This window comes from Anabrus simplex, chromosome 13, assembly GCF_040414725.1.
Source record: "Anabrus simplex isolate iqAnaSimp1 chromosome 13, ASM4041472v1, whole genome shotgun sequence".
Taxonomy (NCBI): domain Eukaryota; kingdom Metazoa; phylum Arthropoda; class Insecta; order Orthoptera; family Tettigoniidae; genus Anabrus; species Anabrus simplex.
Window position 1 is genome coordinate 47,459,471 of NC_090277.1, and position 17,343 is coordinate 47,476,813.

Sequence of the window (17,343 nt, forward strand, 5' to 3'; positions counted from 1 at the left end):
CACTTCCAAAGTGCTTTTATGAATGTCTGATAAATGCTATGAAATGATAAAGGAGGGTGTTGATAGAATGAAGGATGACAGGGAGACTGGAGTACCCAAAGAAAAACTTGTCCCGCCTCCGCTTTGTCCAGCACAAATCTCACATGGAGTGACCGGGATTTGATCCACGGTATCCAGTGGTGAGAGGCCGACGTGCTGCCGTTTGAGACATTGAGGCTCTTAAGAAAGTCCGCAATTTGAACCACGGTATCCAGCGGTGAGAGGCGACGTGCTGCCGTCTGAGACATTGAGGCTCTTAAGAAAGTATTATATTCACCCTATTGTGAACCCATACTAACCTATGCAGCTGGATCGTGTACTACAACAAAACGAGAGGAGAGTAGAATACAGGCAGCGAAGATGAAATTTCTAAGAGGTATCGAGGGCAAGACCAGAAAGGATAGAATTAGAAATGAAGAGATAAGGAAAAGGACAGGAATCTTGAAACTTCAAGACATGATAGACAACAAAGCTGAAGAGGCATGGGCATATGATGAGAATGGGAGAAGAGGGAATGCCAAAAAAAAGCTTTTTCAGACAAGCTAACAGGAAATAGACCATGAGGAAGACCCTGAAAGAGGTGTACAGATTCAGTGTGGGAGTGCATAGAGAAGAGAGGAGGTACTTAAAAAAGGAGAAGAGTGGTGGAGAGACAGGCAGCGATGGACGTCCTTGTATCACAACCTGACCCAGGAAGCTGGAAACTGGAAATGAAGATGATGATGACTCATCATAAAAAGCTACCTATCGGATTTCATACAAAACACTTCCTAAACCCTCTCCGGAGTAATAAGAACAAATTATGAAATTTTCAGTGAAATCGTACCAGTAGTTTTTGAATTGATTCAAGACGAAGAAAAAAATATTCATTTTTATATACAGCGAAAACTTGTTCATGCGTTACTCATTAACACGTTTTTCCGCTTAGCATGCCGTGAATTCGAAGTCCTGATTCTCATAGTATTAAATCTATATAAAAATATACCTTACTTACAGCGTCACAAATTTATTACCGCTTAGTAGAATCACATTTTTCCTAGACCTGAAAATGGTACTGTATTTGTCATCCCTTCTGAATGAAATGGGATTTCCAACTCTGGTAAGAACTGTCACCACAGTTGTGTGGGTACGGGAAAAGGCCTTCCTGAACTCCAAAGGATAAGTTGCACTTTCGGGGAGCACCGTTAGCTTCAGTAATGTTCTGTTTTGCTAGCTGGTTAGCAGCGAGATTGCTGAATAGCAGAGTGAGCCTGTTTGTGCTTGTATTTCACATTCCATTCAGAAGGTAAAAATGTATTTTGTGTTGAGTGGTACAGTGAAGTGTAGCTAATATTTGTCGTGTGATACGGTAGCCTATATCTGGATTAAGAACATAATCTGTGAAAATTTAATAGCGTGGTGCATATTTGTCATGTGATAGCCTAGTTATTGATGTGGAAAATGTTGTAAAATTCTTTAATAATAAAGACAATATTAAAATCTGTCGAAGTGGCCCGCCATAAATGTGCAGAGATCGTGAATGTTGAAACTAGCACCTTCGAGTTTTGACTCGATCACTGAAGTTGGTCGGTTTTGTATGATTCAAAATGGCGGCCAAAGTCATTTCTCGCAGTTGCAGATAGTCGAGTGTAACCTCCAGAAAATAATGTTCAATAACCCACTGCTCCAAAACAAAAGGCTCCTACTAATAATAATAATGTTATTTGCTTTACGTCCAACTAACTACTTTTATGGTGTTTGGGGACGCCGAGGTGCCGGAATTTAGTCCCACGGGAGTTCTTTTACGTGCCAGCAAATCTACCGACACGAGGCTGACGTATTTGAGCACCTTCAAATACCACCAGACTGAGCCAGGATCGAACCTGCCAAGTTGGGGTCAGAAGGCCAGCGCCTCAACCGTGTGAGCCACTCAGCCCGGCAAAAGGCTCCTACTAACATTAGTTTTAGAAAGCGTGTGATCAGTAAAAAAATACTTTGATAGATTTACATTAAAGAGTGAGGGTAATTGTTTCCACCTATTCAATACTACAACCGTATGAAGTCGTTAATACATCACATATTTATAGGATCTCACCATAGGAACCGGTTTCGGCAACTATATTTGCCATCATCAGCCTAAGAAAAATTGTTACAAGGCATTATACAAATCTATATTAACACAATTTTAAAAATATATGTATGTGCAAATCGAACCATATTCTTAAACTATTTTGTATATTAGGTGTACACCATAAAACTTTTGTACTGAAATTACTAGCATACTTCTTATGCGATATATTACAATTTGTTAATTCCGCACAATCTTTTTGGATATAAATAGTTAAAACGTTGTCAATTCCTTGTAGTTGTTGCAAAATGCTGATTAAGCATCTATTTTGGTTAAAATCAATCTCTTATAAAATTACAGCTGCTTAGATATTAAGGGCATTCAGTTTTTTTCTTGACTAATTATACATTCTAGTTATTAACATGCATTAAAATAAATTCGGCTGATGTCATTTTGAAACATTAAACATTTTTGTGCTTGGTACTGTACCATTTCATTGCCCTGATTACTTAAAACGGTCCGACTCGTTGGCTGAACGGTCAGCGTACTGGTCTTCGGTTCAGAGGGTCCCGGGTTCGATTCCCGGCCGGGTCGGGGATTTTAACCTTAATTGGTTAATTCCAATGGCACGGGGGCTGGTTGTATGTGTTGTCTTCATCATCATTTCATCCTCATCACGATGCGCAGGTCGCCTACGGGAGTCAAATAGAAAGACCTGCACCTGGCGAACCGAACCCGTCCTGGGATATCCCAGCACTAAAAAAGCCATACAACATTTCATTTCATTACTTAAAACGGAATGTTAAAGTCGTCATTTGCCGTGAATAATGCTAAAATTTTCGTATATGAAACGAGTTAAAAGATACGGACAAGTGGAATCAAAGTGGCTGTGACCGAGGTGAATGTGTTAATTTTAAATTGTTAAAATCAACAGAGAGAACAATCAAACACTTAACTGGAATAAGCCACGGTGAAGTACGAGAGACAAATTTCGTAAAGGAAAGAGCAAATTTTAAGGGAAGAATTCCAAAATTTATTGACAAAAATAAACGTATCACATAATCCTAACACTGTGCATCTCAAATATACGAGATATCAAGCGAAATATACAGAAGGAGATAAGATACAGCTGAGTGTATATTAGGAGTGCATTGAAGAATAACGAGAGTTTTCTTAAGGAAATACTTTATGAAAACGCTAAGATTTAAAGCGTTATAATGATAAATAAGACAATTTTAAGCTACCATTAATATCATTGAAACTTCTGTAGCAGATCTTTTGACGTCATATTCTACCTTTCAAAACATAGTAATAGTACAAGAAGGCTTTGTAACTAAGAAGAGGATGAAATTAACATTGTCTTTGGATATGTTTTTCATGCATGTGTCTGAGAACGTCAAGATGGCTTGCTAAACCGGAGATGGGATCGACATCTGATGGAATCCAGCCGACTCTTCCCATGAATGCAAGTCCAACTGCCGAGACTTGGAGATGACAGAGCCGTAGTCCAGAGGTGAACGTTCCCGAGGAAGGATGAAGCAGCAACTATCCCAGCCCATAAGCACACCCTGAATAAGATAAGTTCGAATTATATTTAAAATTAATTATGTTTTTCTGTCTTGTAGTGAGTTGTTGATTGTGATGTTTATAAGGAATAGGTCGTTATATCTTCGTGAAGTGCTTTAAATATGTAGTTCAACGCAAGTGAATTAATAGCGATGTTTTAGGGAAGGTTATAGGTAGTCTTCCGAAAAATTTAATCACATCCAAGTGTAGGGAAAGATCCATATGCTAACAGTATTTCAGTTCATTCTCAAGAAGTAACACCAAAGATAGTGTGTTTTCATGAGTATGAAGTACGATATAGATTTATATCAAGTTATAGGTTACTGAGGTCATAAATATCGACAACTTATTAGCAAATGTAAGTCAGTATAGGTTAAATATGGTAATATTTTTATAAGTGAAGTACATATTGCTAGGAATATGTTAGTTGTTGATCCATGAAATATTAATTTTAGTGAGTTGAGAAGTTAAATGAGTTGTGAGTTACACTGAATTGATTAAATAATATTTGCATATGCGGCGATATAAATACATGATGAAAATATGAGGTAAGGAATGTGAGATTAAGGAATAATATTATCTTGGATATAGTAGTTGAGGAATTATGATAATATGATGACGTATGAGGAAAGATTTTTATGTAAGGTTAATTAATGAAATATTAAGTAACGCAAATATGGATCAAGGTTATAATAGATGCTAGTAATGATGTGAAATATGGAATAACCTTTAATATGAGTTTATGACAGTTAGATAATGAACTTACAAATCAATAATAGATTATGGTCATCAAAAATAATTTCAAGTAACCTATAATTAAGACTCTGATGGTAACTTCAAAGAGAATTTCATATTTTATTTAAGGTTTAAGCTGATTTAAGCTGAAATAGCAGATCATCGATGGCAGATACGATCTTAGTGTCTTCATTATGTTAGCCTATCACTATTAAAGAATTAGGAAGTTCATCCATGGTATTCCTTGTCGACTTGCCATCATATGATTGAATTTTATGAAGTGATATGACTTAAATACAACCTGTTAACAAACTTGCTGAAGCTATTTAGGGAAATTTTACCTATTTCTTAGAAAATATTTTGAATATATCTAGTCATGATGAAAAATATTTTAATATTGTAATGTGTTGGCTGGGTAAATGAATGAATAAATGAGTACAGAACCTGGTAGCATCCTATTTCTAAGATTTATTAACTAAGCACTACAATTACACATTTACACATGCACACACACGATTGCCGAGCTTACAACTTACACAAGTACACTTACACGATTCGCGCTCTCTTTTAGTTTCTCATGTTTCATCTACAATGACACACACATAGTCATCGATTATTTACACTACACTCACTCAGCCACTCAGTCACACTCGTTAGCGCTGTCACGGTCCACAGCCTACACGTCAGTCTCGCAGGTTGGGATAGTATCCGCTGTTCACTTAATCCGTCGAACTCCGTTCGCAGTCTGCACACGTCGGCACCCAATGTTCCCTTTGTGCTGCTCCAGAACACCCAACGTTCTTCTCCAGCAGCCGGCCTCAAGGGACAGACACACACACACACACACACACACACACACACACACACATCAGGGAAACAGGAACGAGTCCTCGGCTCCAACAGGCAAATACTCCATCAGGCTGACATCTCCGCCCAGACTATCACTGACTGCGCTGTGCGCTAACTCACACCAGCAAACTCAATCTCGCTCTTACTCACTCACTCTCACTAACTAAAGGCAGGTCATTCCTCTCTTATATACCTGCGCTGGCCCTTCTAGGACAGTCCGGATGCTCGATGGATCCAGGAACCTCGCGAAATGGAAGACTCCAGATTAATTGTGCGAGTCATTTCCATACTCCTCTGCTACGGGACCGCGGGCGGATGCGAGTGGGGTTGGCCTAGCACTTAAGTGCTGCTCGTGTTTGGAGCGCTTGAAGTAAGGGGGTGGGCCGAATACGGTGACGAGCCGGGCCCATAGCAAGTTGGCATGGCGAACGCTATAACCATTACAATATATTATGATAGGTACCCACTGAAAGCTACAGAAATGAAACTGGTCTTATTCTGCGAATGTTTAACCAAATAATTTAATCGCGTACATCGAAGATGAATGAAATATTATCCCTTAAATATTCTTGGTAATCCTGAAGAAATGTAATTTTATTCTTATTGTATAATTTCATTAATTTCAAACATATGAATTGAATTTTTTTATGTCAACATAAAGAATTCTTAAAATTTTATCCTTCAATAAGAGGCATAGGAGATATGAATAGTAATTCATGCGAGGCCAAGATAACTCTCATTAAGTAATTTCAATCCAAAGAAACTTCAAGGAGAGGAATTATTTTTATTTACGAAGTCAAGACCTTGGAAGATAATAGATTTTATGATTGAAGATTAGAATGTCAAGATCAAAAGAATGATTACGAAACAATACCTTCAGCGTAAACAGTGAAAAATATTGGGACGATTGATTTAACTTATCTGAAGTATACTATATTATTTTGAATAAATATTAGTAATTAAGGATTTAATTCATTATTATTATTATTTATAGACTATAGTACTAATATAAGACAATCTCGTAGTTCATAATTAGTTAATGAATTTACAGTTGATATTTTATGACACAAAGGTCCATTAAATTTAGATAACACGAATGAAGGAGAGATAACGGATAATTCTCAGTCGAATTCACGTAAAATATCTTGTGTTTAACATAATCCCTGAGATGTTCTCCGACGCCAGCTGCGGATTTTCTTTAACGTCAACGCGAGCTAAGTGGAAGAAAAAGAAGATGCCCAGTGTGGTTGCAAAAGTAAGTGCTGGCGCAGTATGCAGGTCCATTGCAGTACAGGTCTTTGGTAATATCTATCTCTTAAAAATTACACCTGCTTAGACATTAAGGGCATTCAGTTTTTCTTGGTCAATTATACATTTTAGTTATTAAAATACATTAAAATAAATTCGGCTGATGTCATTTTGAAACATTAAACATTTTTGTGTTTGGTATGGAGGTCCATTGCAGTACAGGTCTTTGGTAAAACACAGTTCTTCGTAAAATAAATGTTAGTGAACTATAAAGAGTGTTCACTCTGCCTTGGTAAAATATGAAGTTAGGTGACAATCCTTTGTGAATATAATAGCTTTTAGTAATATTAATGTGTGTTTTTTAGTCTATTTTTGATTGTAGTATCCTTAATTATGGATAGACTGGATAATAATAGACTGGTGGAGCAGATTCCTTGAAAAACATTACGTTCAAAGGATTTTGAGATTCTAGAAATATCTCGAACCAAGACGGACCTCAGGAAAAATGTTGATAAGAGTAAAATTGGAGAGGAACTGGACCTCCATACCAAACACAAAAATGTTTAATGTTTCGAAATAACATCAGCAGAATTTATTTTAATATATGTTAATAACTAAAATGTATAATTGGCCAAGAAAAACTGAATGCCCTTAATGTCTAAGCAGCTGTAATTTTTAAGAGATAGATTTTACCAAAGACCTGTACTGCAATGGACCTCCATACCAAGCACAAAAATGTTCAATGTTTCAAAATGACATCAGCCGAATTTATTTTAATGAAATGAAATGTCGTATGGCTTTTAGTGCCGGGATATCCCAGAACGGGTTTGGCTCGCCAGGTGCAGGTCTTTCTATTTGACTCCCGTAGGCGACCTGCGCGTGGTGATGAGGATGAAATGATGATGATGAAGACAGCACATACACCCAGCCCCCGTGCCAATGGAATTAACCAATTAAGGTTAAAATCCCCGACCCAGCCGGGAATCGAGCCCGGGACCCTCTGAACCGAAGGCAAGTACGCTGACCGTTCAGCCAACGAGTCGGACTTTATTTTAATACATGTTAATAACTAAAATGTATGATTATTTAATTTAATTTCCGGGTTGAACCGTGTTGTACTTGTATGCACATCACGTACAGTTTGCCGACATTTCGAATACATTGCAGTATTTTTTGTCAAGGCGACTGAAATACCCCTACTCGATCCGAGGTAATCAGTCTCCCAGGCAGAAATTACACTACTAGAGTGGCCTTGATCTTGGCCTTTTATATCCTAGCCTTTCTGGCTGACGTAAGCCCTGGCTGTCTTGTGAGAATTCTGGAAAATATGTGTCACAGCCAGGTAGTGGGTACTTGCCCGCGCTGTTATGTAATGGGGTTGCGGCCCGTGTGTTTATGTTGTGGTCTGTATGTCTTAAACTATGAATGATAGGCATCCAAGAATTACTGATTTTATATCCTTCTTCTAAATTTATGTTGTTTGGATGTTTCTTGATTTCGATAGCCTCGCGGATTTTCCTTTCCAGATTCCAAGGGATAGCTGCTAGGATCTTGGTCTTGTCAAATGATATTCCGTGCCTAGTTTCGTAGGAATGCTTGGCTACTGCTGAAATATCTGTGTTTTGGTTCTTGGTGTGACGGATATGTTCTTTTAGGCGGGTGGAGATCAGACGTTTTGTCTCACCTACATAACAAGCTCCGCAGCTACATTCAATGTGATACACTCCAGGGGCCTGTAATTCTATTGTGTCTAGGATATAAAAGGCCAAGATCAAGGCTACTCTAGTAGTGTAATTTCTGCCTGGGAGACTGATTACCTCGGATCGAGTAGGGGTATTTCAGTCGCCTTAACAAAGAATACTGCAATGTATTCGAAACGTCGGCAAACTGTACGTGATGTGCGTACAAGTACAAAACGGTTCAACCCGGATATTAAATTAAATAATTCTTCACACCGTGGAAGCTTCACTTCTAAGAAAATGTATAATTAGCCACGAAAAACTGAATGCCCTTAATATCTAAGCAGCTGTAATTTTTTAAGAGATTGATTTTAACCAAAATAGATGCTTAATCAGCATTTTGCAACAATTACAAGGAAATGACAACGTTTTAACTATTTATATCCAAAAAGATTGTACAGAATTAACAAATTGTAATATATCGCACAAGAAGTATGCTAGTAATTTCAATTTTTTTTTATTTTTAGATTTTATAATTCCACCTTTACAATACTGTAATTGTCTTTATTACAAAGACTACATTAAATTACACTCATGAAACATGTTTCGTCCTCTTGTAGGACATCTTCAGTCACATTTACAAATACATAACATTAAAAATAAGGCAAGGACACATTAAAATAAGTGAATGCAAAGTCTTTGTATCCTGTGACGCGGCGTGATAGCGTTTTGTCAATCTTCAATGTTAAAATGGTGCAGTGTGAACATGATATGAAGCATAAGTCCAATTAAAATCATATGTTAAAACTGTTGTTCAAAACAACGAATTGTCAATTATAAAACACCATAAGTGGCTATGCAAATAGAATTACGTGCATATTGTACATAAAACAGTGTTGTGGTGATGCCACATTATAATAAATTTCTTGATTAGGAGGTGGAGTTATACTGATGCTAGTTGTACCTGATTGTGTGTTGACAATAGGGGCCTCCTTGCCCGTCCTACATCGACCAATCCACCTCAAGTGCTACGGCTAACTGAAATTAAATGGAATTATAAAATCTAAATTTTCACAAGTTGATACTTTGACAATATCAATATGAAATTTATAACGTGCAATAGTAATTTCAATACAAAAGTTTTATGGTGTACACCTAATACACAAAACAGTTTAAGAATATGGTTCGATTTGTACATACATATATTTTTAAAATGTGTTAATACAGATTTGTATAACGCCTTGTAACAATTTTTCTTAGGCTGATGATGGCAAATATAGTTGCCGAATCCAGTCCCTATGGTGAGATCTAATAAATATGCGATATATTAACGACTTCACACTGTTGTAGTATTGAATAGGTGGAAACAATTACCCTCGCTCCTTAATGTAAATCTTGATTCAATATGGACCAAAAATGAAGTTTTTGACATTAAATCGATAGTTTTGTTAGCCCCTGTGCACATGTTTTCATATTTGTTGTCCGGTGTTTTTCACACCTTTCAGTGTACTGGTACTTGTTATTTTATATTCTCCAGCAAAAAAGGTTTCCATATTTGTTCTCTTGTGTTTTTCACATCTTTTAATACTTTTCTCTCATCTTTAGAAATGGTAAATATGGCTGTAGTTTTCACTGTACCCGTGGATACACGACGTAAAATGTCCTCTTGGCGGAAAAAGTCGTATCTTGTGTTTCCATATCCCTGTTGAATAGTTTTTATTCATATATTCATTAGTACATTTTCTCGTTTAACACGTTCATTTTCCTTGTCCTCTGCAAAACCATCTTAATGAGGTTTCACTGTATTAGATTATAATGATGTGATTAGTAAGTTTATAAACCAGTATATTATTTATATGAATATATTACATAAAGGGGCTTTCATCCTCAGTGGCAGGTAAATTATCAATAAATTCAATGCAATTCTCTCTCTCTCTCTCACCTGATTATTTATAACAGAGGAAGTAATGTACAAAATACTAAAATACTACAGTAGTATTGCTAAAATTTACAAGGAAAATCAAATACCTGAAACATAGCTAGACCCTTACATGGGCAAACTTGAGAGCAGCAGGTGTGATATCTTTATTGTGGTAGAGTCCCTTAATGATTTTCACTAATTCAGGATGAGGCTGGGTGGTTTCGCCAAAAGCCTTGGCTACACCTGAAATGGAAGAACATTTATGATAGCAAAGATATTATGCAGCTGTAATTCTTGCTGAAAAGCATTCAATATGACTACAATAGGGAATGATTCTGTTCTGAACATAAAGAAATGTTGTGACTTTCTTCCACGGAAGTGACAGGGTGGAATCTGCTTTAACTCATTTCTAGTAGATTTATTTCTGGAAATTTGATTTCCTGGTTATACTGAGTGTCTCACCTAAGAGCCATCAGGCACCTTTTCTCTGGTGTTTCGGAAGATATAAAAAATTTAAAAGATATGGACAGAAAGTCCAATGTTTCTTTAAGGAGCTCTGAAAAGAGCTGTTTCCATTAGGTGTTCTTGACATTATGTGACAGCCAGGAGATATTTTCAGATAGACTGTCTGCCAGAATAATGTTGCTTGCTTAGCACTACCCACGGGTCACGTTTAGGGTACTTTAATGTTACACCTACAGATGTGAGCAACATCAACATCAAAAGACTTGTCCCTTCACAACATGCTTTCTGGTGTACAAACTGCTAGCGGATTTCATCTACTGTGCAGGCAGTGGGTCACTCTTAAACCATTCGCATCGTCTGATGTGCTGTGGTCGCATGCTGTGTTTTGGCGCATGAATCAATGATGAATTCAGCTCGCAATGGCGCAGTGTCTTGCTTATCTTGGTATATTAGATTCCTTTTTCAATACAAGCCCCACAATACACACTGTAAGGAACTAGAGACATGTACTGTCGATAAACAATGCTGTCTGTGTTTCTGTGTGACACTGGGATTGTTGAACACAGTTTATTTTCATCAGTATTCTGTATCCATTATGCAGCAGAATCAGCATTGCAATAATGACAAGAGTTTGAATGCGCTTGCATTGCTTGGAAAATGAATCCGAGTTCTAGGATAGTGATAGTAATAGTGGAAGTTATTCGAGTGTGAAGAGTATTGAAGAAAGTGAGAGTGAAAATGCTACCCAAGGTCCTTGGAAATGTGCGTGGCCAGTGACACAAAAGAACTGTACCGATTGGAAATTGGAGAACAGAGACATTAAATCTATGTATATAAAAAAACATGTCCTGACTGACTGACTGACTGACTGATTCATCATCGCTGAGCCAAAACTACTGGACATAAAGAAATGAAATTTTGAGGATACATTTATATTACAATGTAGGAGCTCGCTAAGGGAGAATTTTTGGATATTCCGTTGCTAAGGGGGTGAAAAGGGGGGTGAATTTTTAAAATAAGTATCTATATCTCAAAACTATAAAAGTTTACAGATGTAAAAATTGGAATTTAAAATATCCTTTAAAAATAAAGAAACACATATTTTTTGTTTTCAGGAAATCCCATTAGGAGGGGTGAAAAAGGGTGAAAAAGGGGTTCAATGCCTTTAATCAGGATACTTATATTACAGAAACTGAAGATATTACAGACCTGAAAATGGGTATTTGGAATCTCCTTTAAAAATAAAGAAATACGTATTTTTTTGTTTTAGGAAAATCCAATTAATGGAGGTTAAACAGGAATGACAAATGGGGTGAAATTTTAGAAAGACTATATCTACAGTATATCTCAGAAACGTAAAATGTTACAGATGTAAAAATTAGTATTTGGAATCTCCTGTAAAAGAAAAGAAACAGATGATTTGTTTCCAGAAACTCCACGTAAGGGGAACAAAAAAGGGGGTGAAATTTTAAAATGAGCATGTCTACAGTATATCTCAAAAACTTAACAAGTTACAGAAGTGAAAAATGGTATTTTATTTCTCTATTAAAAATAAAGAAACATGTATTTTTTGTTTTCAGTACAACCACTTGGGTGGGGTAAAAATGACTGAAAATGGGGTTGTACTCTTTTTATTAGGATAATGATATCTCAAAAACTGAAGATGTTAATGATGTGAAATTCGGTATTTGGAATCTCCTTTAAAAAATGAAGAAATACGTATTTTTTGTTTTCGGAAATCCACTTAAAGGGGGGGAGGGGGGAGAATTGAAAAATTAGTATTTGTAATCTGCTTTAAAAGTAAAGAAATACGTATTCCTTTGATTTTGGAAAATGTAATGAAGCCGGGGGGGGGGGGGGGGGGGTGAAAGAATTGAAAAATTAATTGAATTAATTGTATGAGGATACTTACATCGAATAAAAACTAAAGTTGTTACAGACGTGAAAATTGGTATTTGGACATCCTTTAAAAACAAAGAAAAACGGATTTTTGGGGGTGGGGGTGAAAAAGAGTTGAATTCCTTTTATGAGGATACATACAGTATCTCAAAAACTGAAGATGTTACAGTCATGATAATTGATATTTAGAAGATCCTTTACTAATAAAGAAACAAGTATTTTTTTCCGGAAATTTCACTTAAGGAGGGGAGTGTGAAAGGAAGTGAAAAGAAGTAAATTCTATTTTCTTGGGGGGGGGAATACTTATATCTCAAAGCTGAAGGTAACAGACGTGAACACTGGTATTTGGTATCTCCTTCAAACATAAAGAAACACGCCTCTTTTGGGGGGGGGGGAGGGGAATCAACTTAATGGAGGTGGGGTGAAAAAGGAGTTGAGACCAATTGATTTTATTGTTCATAATGTACTTGATTCTGATCATAAACTGATCATTTTTAATCTTTCCTTGTTTTGTTTTCAAGAGCCATCTTTTCCTTTGGAGAACTTAAATTACAGTAGATTCTCCACGCATATAAATAAAAATTTAAACACATTTGAAATAAACGATAGGAATGATATTGACCGCGCAATTGTTCACCTCTATAATAACAAGGAACATTGGTCTACTTGGAAATCGCTGAACAGGCTTCGCACTGGGGTTGTTAGATCAAGAATCAAATGGTGAAGTGAGGCTTTCCTGGCACATCCAGGCTATGTAAATGTGGTAAAGACCAAACCATAGCCCATTTCATGAACTGTAGTGTGTCCTTTAAGTTGCACAATGGAGGACTTGATGGCTGCAACACCTAATGCCCATGATTTGGCAAAATTCTGGGCAGACACTATATGATATGTACAGTATATTAAGTACCATTATGTTATGTACAAATAAAATAAACCGAGACTATAGCCGTACTGACAACGAAAAAGTATTGGAAGTATTGGATAACTAAAAATGGGTTTGCGGCCGAACAAGAACCCATTTTTAGCTATCCATTTCATTAACTTAGCTTTTCTTCCTTTTAAGCTTCATCACCTATGTTGAGCTGAGACGACCTCAAAATTCAACCTTATTCAACCCACTCAACATCAGGTGTACCAGCCTTAAACAAATAATTGATGGTCTTGCCAACCACACACAACACTGGATCTGGACTTACATATCTCCATTGACAACAACAGAAGAGTGGACAATTTTACCGCATCGTTTTATTATTATACTAAGACTTTTATTCTTACTCATCAGACCAATTTTATTGTACAATACCTACCTGCCTCATTAGACTATAACGCCTCTATGTGTTATATTATGCCATCATTCATCTAGCTCTTAATGTAAAAACAGCCAATCATTTGTACTTTGTAACGCATGTATCGTTTATACAATTTTATGTTATGTACCCTGCCCACTTTGTGATTTCTAGCTGATGATGACGCCATTAAGCGTCGAAACCGGTACTAGTAATAATAAATAACATGTTGTGAACACCTTGTACAACACACTTTGTATTGAATAGGTTGAACCTTCTTTAATTCTAATTGTGAATCTCAGTTCAATATGGGAAAATGAAGTTCTTAACTTATAATGTAAAGACCTATCTGTGTCGGTGCGACGTAAAACAACTAGCAAAAAAAAAAAAAAAATATATAAAAAAAAAATCCTTACATTACAATCCCCAACTTATCTGTATGAATGATTTCATGGCCTTTCTGAACACCATGATATAAACACCAGAGCGCTGAGCTTGACACTGCTTGCTATTCCTAAACGTAAATCCTCAACCTACAACAATTCCTTTACTGTTGTGGCTAGCCGTGAATGGAACTTCCTTATGCAGGAGGTCAGAGGGCTATCAAACTACGGAAGATTTAAAAGTAGGTGCTCAAAATATCTCTACGAAACGAGCTCGTAGTGCGACAGTCCTGTTTTTCTTCTTCTGCACTTTCTAACCTAACCATGACATCTCTCGGTTGATTGAATGGAGTGCAAATCATAACCTCCAATTAAATGTGGCTAAGACCCAGCTTATTTGCATAGGTTACACAAAACTCCTGAAAACTGTTGACCTCAAATCCCTCCCAGCAATAAAAATTCTAGAGACAGATATTCATTATAGTGACACCGTTAACAATCTAGGTCTAATTTTCGACAGAACCTTATCCTGGTCTGATCATACGTCAAATGTAATCCGAAAAGTTGTGTCATCCATGCATATTTTGAAACGTAACGTGTCATGTACACCACCTTTCATGCGAAAACTACTTGTTCAAAGTCTTATATTTCCAATAATTGACTATGGTGCAGTCGTATACAACGACTTATCTGAAATTTTGAACATAAAACTACAGAGGGTACAAAACGCATGTGTTCGTTACGTTACAAATGCCAGGCGTGATGAACACATAACACCCTATTACATACAGCTACAATGGTTGAAACTCCATGAACGTCGAGAAATCTCAGTAGCTGTTGCCACGCAGAAAATTCTCAAACTGAAGACACCATCCTACCTTTATAATTCATTTAAACCTATGGAGTCGGTACATAACAGAGATAATAGGTTTACAAAAACCACCCTTCAAATTCCCCGTCATCGTACCACTAGATTTAACAAATCCTTTGTTTGCACTGCATCACGTATCTTTAACGTCTTTAATCTTCACCGTTTCGCAAATAACACTAACTGTACACAACTAAAGCAGTTCTTAACATCTATCTTTCTGGAGGAGTACGCAAGAGGCTGAGATCAGGCATTCTTGTGTCGAACAATCAGAAATATGTATATTTCGAAGAAAATTGTTTCTCTGCCTTAGCTTTATATTCTTTAAATCCATGTAGTCCAAAATAACAGAAGGACTTAATGACTTAATTCTTACTTACTTACTTTCTTACTTATCATATACTGTATGTCTTAACCTTACTGGATTTGGTATCTTTTTTTCATTTTTTTATGTTTCATGTTTAGTTTCATACTTTAATATTATAAAAATCTAGTTACTGTGATCATAAATCTGTATTGTATTATAAGAAGACGCTACATAAAGGGGCTTTTCAGCCTCAGTGGCATGTAAATCATGATCAATAAATTCAATAATTCAATTCAATTCTCCTCATGGTCCTTCTTCTTATTATTATTATATCATTCATCAATAGTGTTAAAGAGTACTAAGCTGTGGTTTCCTGCATAGTTATCCTTATCCCAATCCCCATTTTGTAATGCTTTCCACCAACAGTAAACACACGAAAACTGTAACATTCGTCAATGTGATATATTCCTGGAATTGGACAAGTTCATTGTAAATATTAGTAGGTTTATCTATATTATTATTACTGTAATTCGTTGTATGTTAATTTCTTCGTAGGTATTATATAATTGTACTTAGGAAGCAAAATGTTAATTTATATTGTGTATTATAATAGGTATTTTTATGTACAGTATGATAGCATAGTAATTTGTTTGTCTCTTTTTTTCATTTATTCAGTATTTTATATTTTTATTTTATGTTATTTATGTATTTCACTGGTTAAATGTAAGACGGGACACATGCCGCTAACTTTGCCAGTTAAAATAAAACATATCTATCTATCTATTTATTTATTCTCACCTTCAAATGTCAAGTCATCATGTGTGGGACCGATTCCTCCAGTAGTTAGAACGTACGTGAACTGATCTGAGAAAAATCGGACCTCTTTGCTGATTATATCCACATCATCTCCGATTATCGATATCTGAGAAGAAACAAACAAACAAAAACGTGATAAACTCAACATTCATGAGATAAGCAGCTAGCAAATCAAATGTGAAGTACATTCATAAGTCTTGTGGACAAGTTGTAATATTTATTTTCTGTATTTGACTTTTTCAAAACTATATCCCATAATTACATTATAACAATGTGCAGATTCAAACTTCAATTGTCAACTAGTGGCCTGTCGCTAAAGACTAAAAATGAAACTGATGAAAAAGGAACTGTGTTCTCCCCAGAAATTTTCATCAGCTGGGTGGCAGGAATGAGCAATCAATCAATCAATCAATCAATCAATCAATCAATCAATCAATCAATCAATCAATCAATCAATCAATCAATCAATCAATCAATCAATCAATCAATCAATCAATCAATATTCTAAAGGCTAATGCCTTGTCGATGCAACCACTCTCTTCTTTCATTGGCTGTTCGTTTCAGTTCCATGTAATTTGTCTTCTTGATGTCGTCCAAATACTTCATCCTAGGTCTTCCTCTTCCTTTCTTTCCCAGCACTTTCCCTTCAAGAATGTTAGTGATGGCGGGGAATACTAAGTAAATTTTTTATCACATTAATATTTTTATACTAAGTAAAAAAATTAATGTGATAAAATTTCAATTCATTCTCCTCGGGGCATTAACAATTTTGTCAGACAGGTAAACTAATTACAAAATTGAACTATTTTAGTGTTTTAACATGAATAAACATAACAGAGTATTTTGAACTTCTGGTGTTCTACTACTCGTTCATAATCATGTAACACCGGGGCTTAACACTCGGGTGCTGTGGAGTGCCATACGGGTTTGTAATGTCTTGCAGAATCGAGTGCTCGCATGGGATTCCTTGCTAATACAGACACCGCTCGCTCATAACACTACGTGATAGTCAAGTTAAAAATTTAAACTCAGATATAATTGATGCAATTATGCTGACAATAATGACGATTTATCACTGAATAAACAGATTTACAGTATTTACATTTTAATTTGGACCATCCAATGACTCAAATATATATTGATATTATGTAACTAGCACGTATGTAGGTTATGTTAGCCGGGCCCATTAAAAAAGGTCCTAGGGAGAATGCTGAAGGAAGCATGAGGAAAGT

The 17,343-nt window shown here is 36.2% G+C and overlaps 1 protein-coding gene across 1 annotated transcript in view; it reads right to left on the minus strand.

Annotated features, from left to right (window-relative positions):
* The window catches only part of LOC136885093 (FAD synthase), a 144,907-nt gene that overhangs the window by 100,064 nt on the left and 27,500 nt on the right, over positions 1–17,343 (minus strand). Inside the window, exons 3-4 of the mRNA XM_067157537.2 lie at positions 16,094–16,217; positions 10,215–10,327 (exon numbers count right to left, since the gene is read on the minus strand). Coding sequence (XP_067013638.2) covers positions 10,215–10,327; positions 16,094–16,217 — 237 coding nt within the window. The remainder of the gene's footprint in view (positions 1–10,214; positions 10,328–16,093; positions 16,218–17,343) is intronic.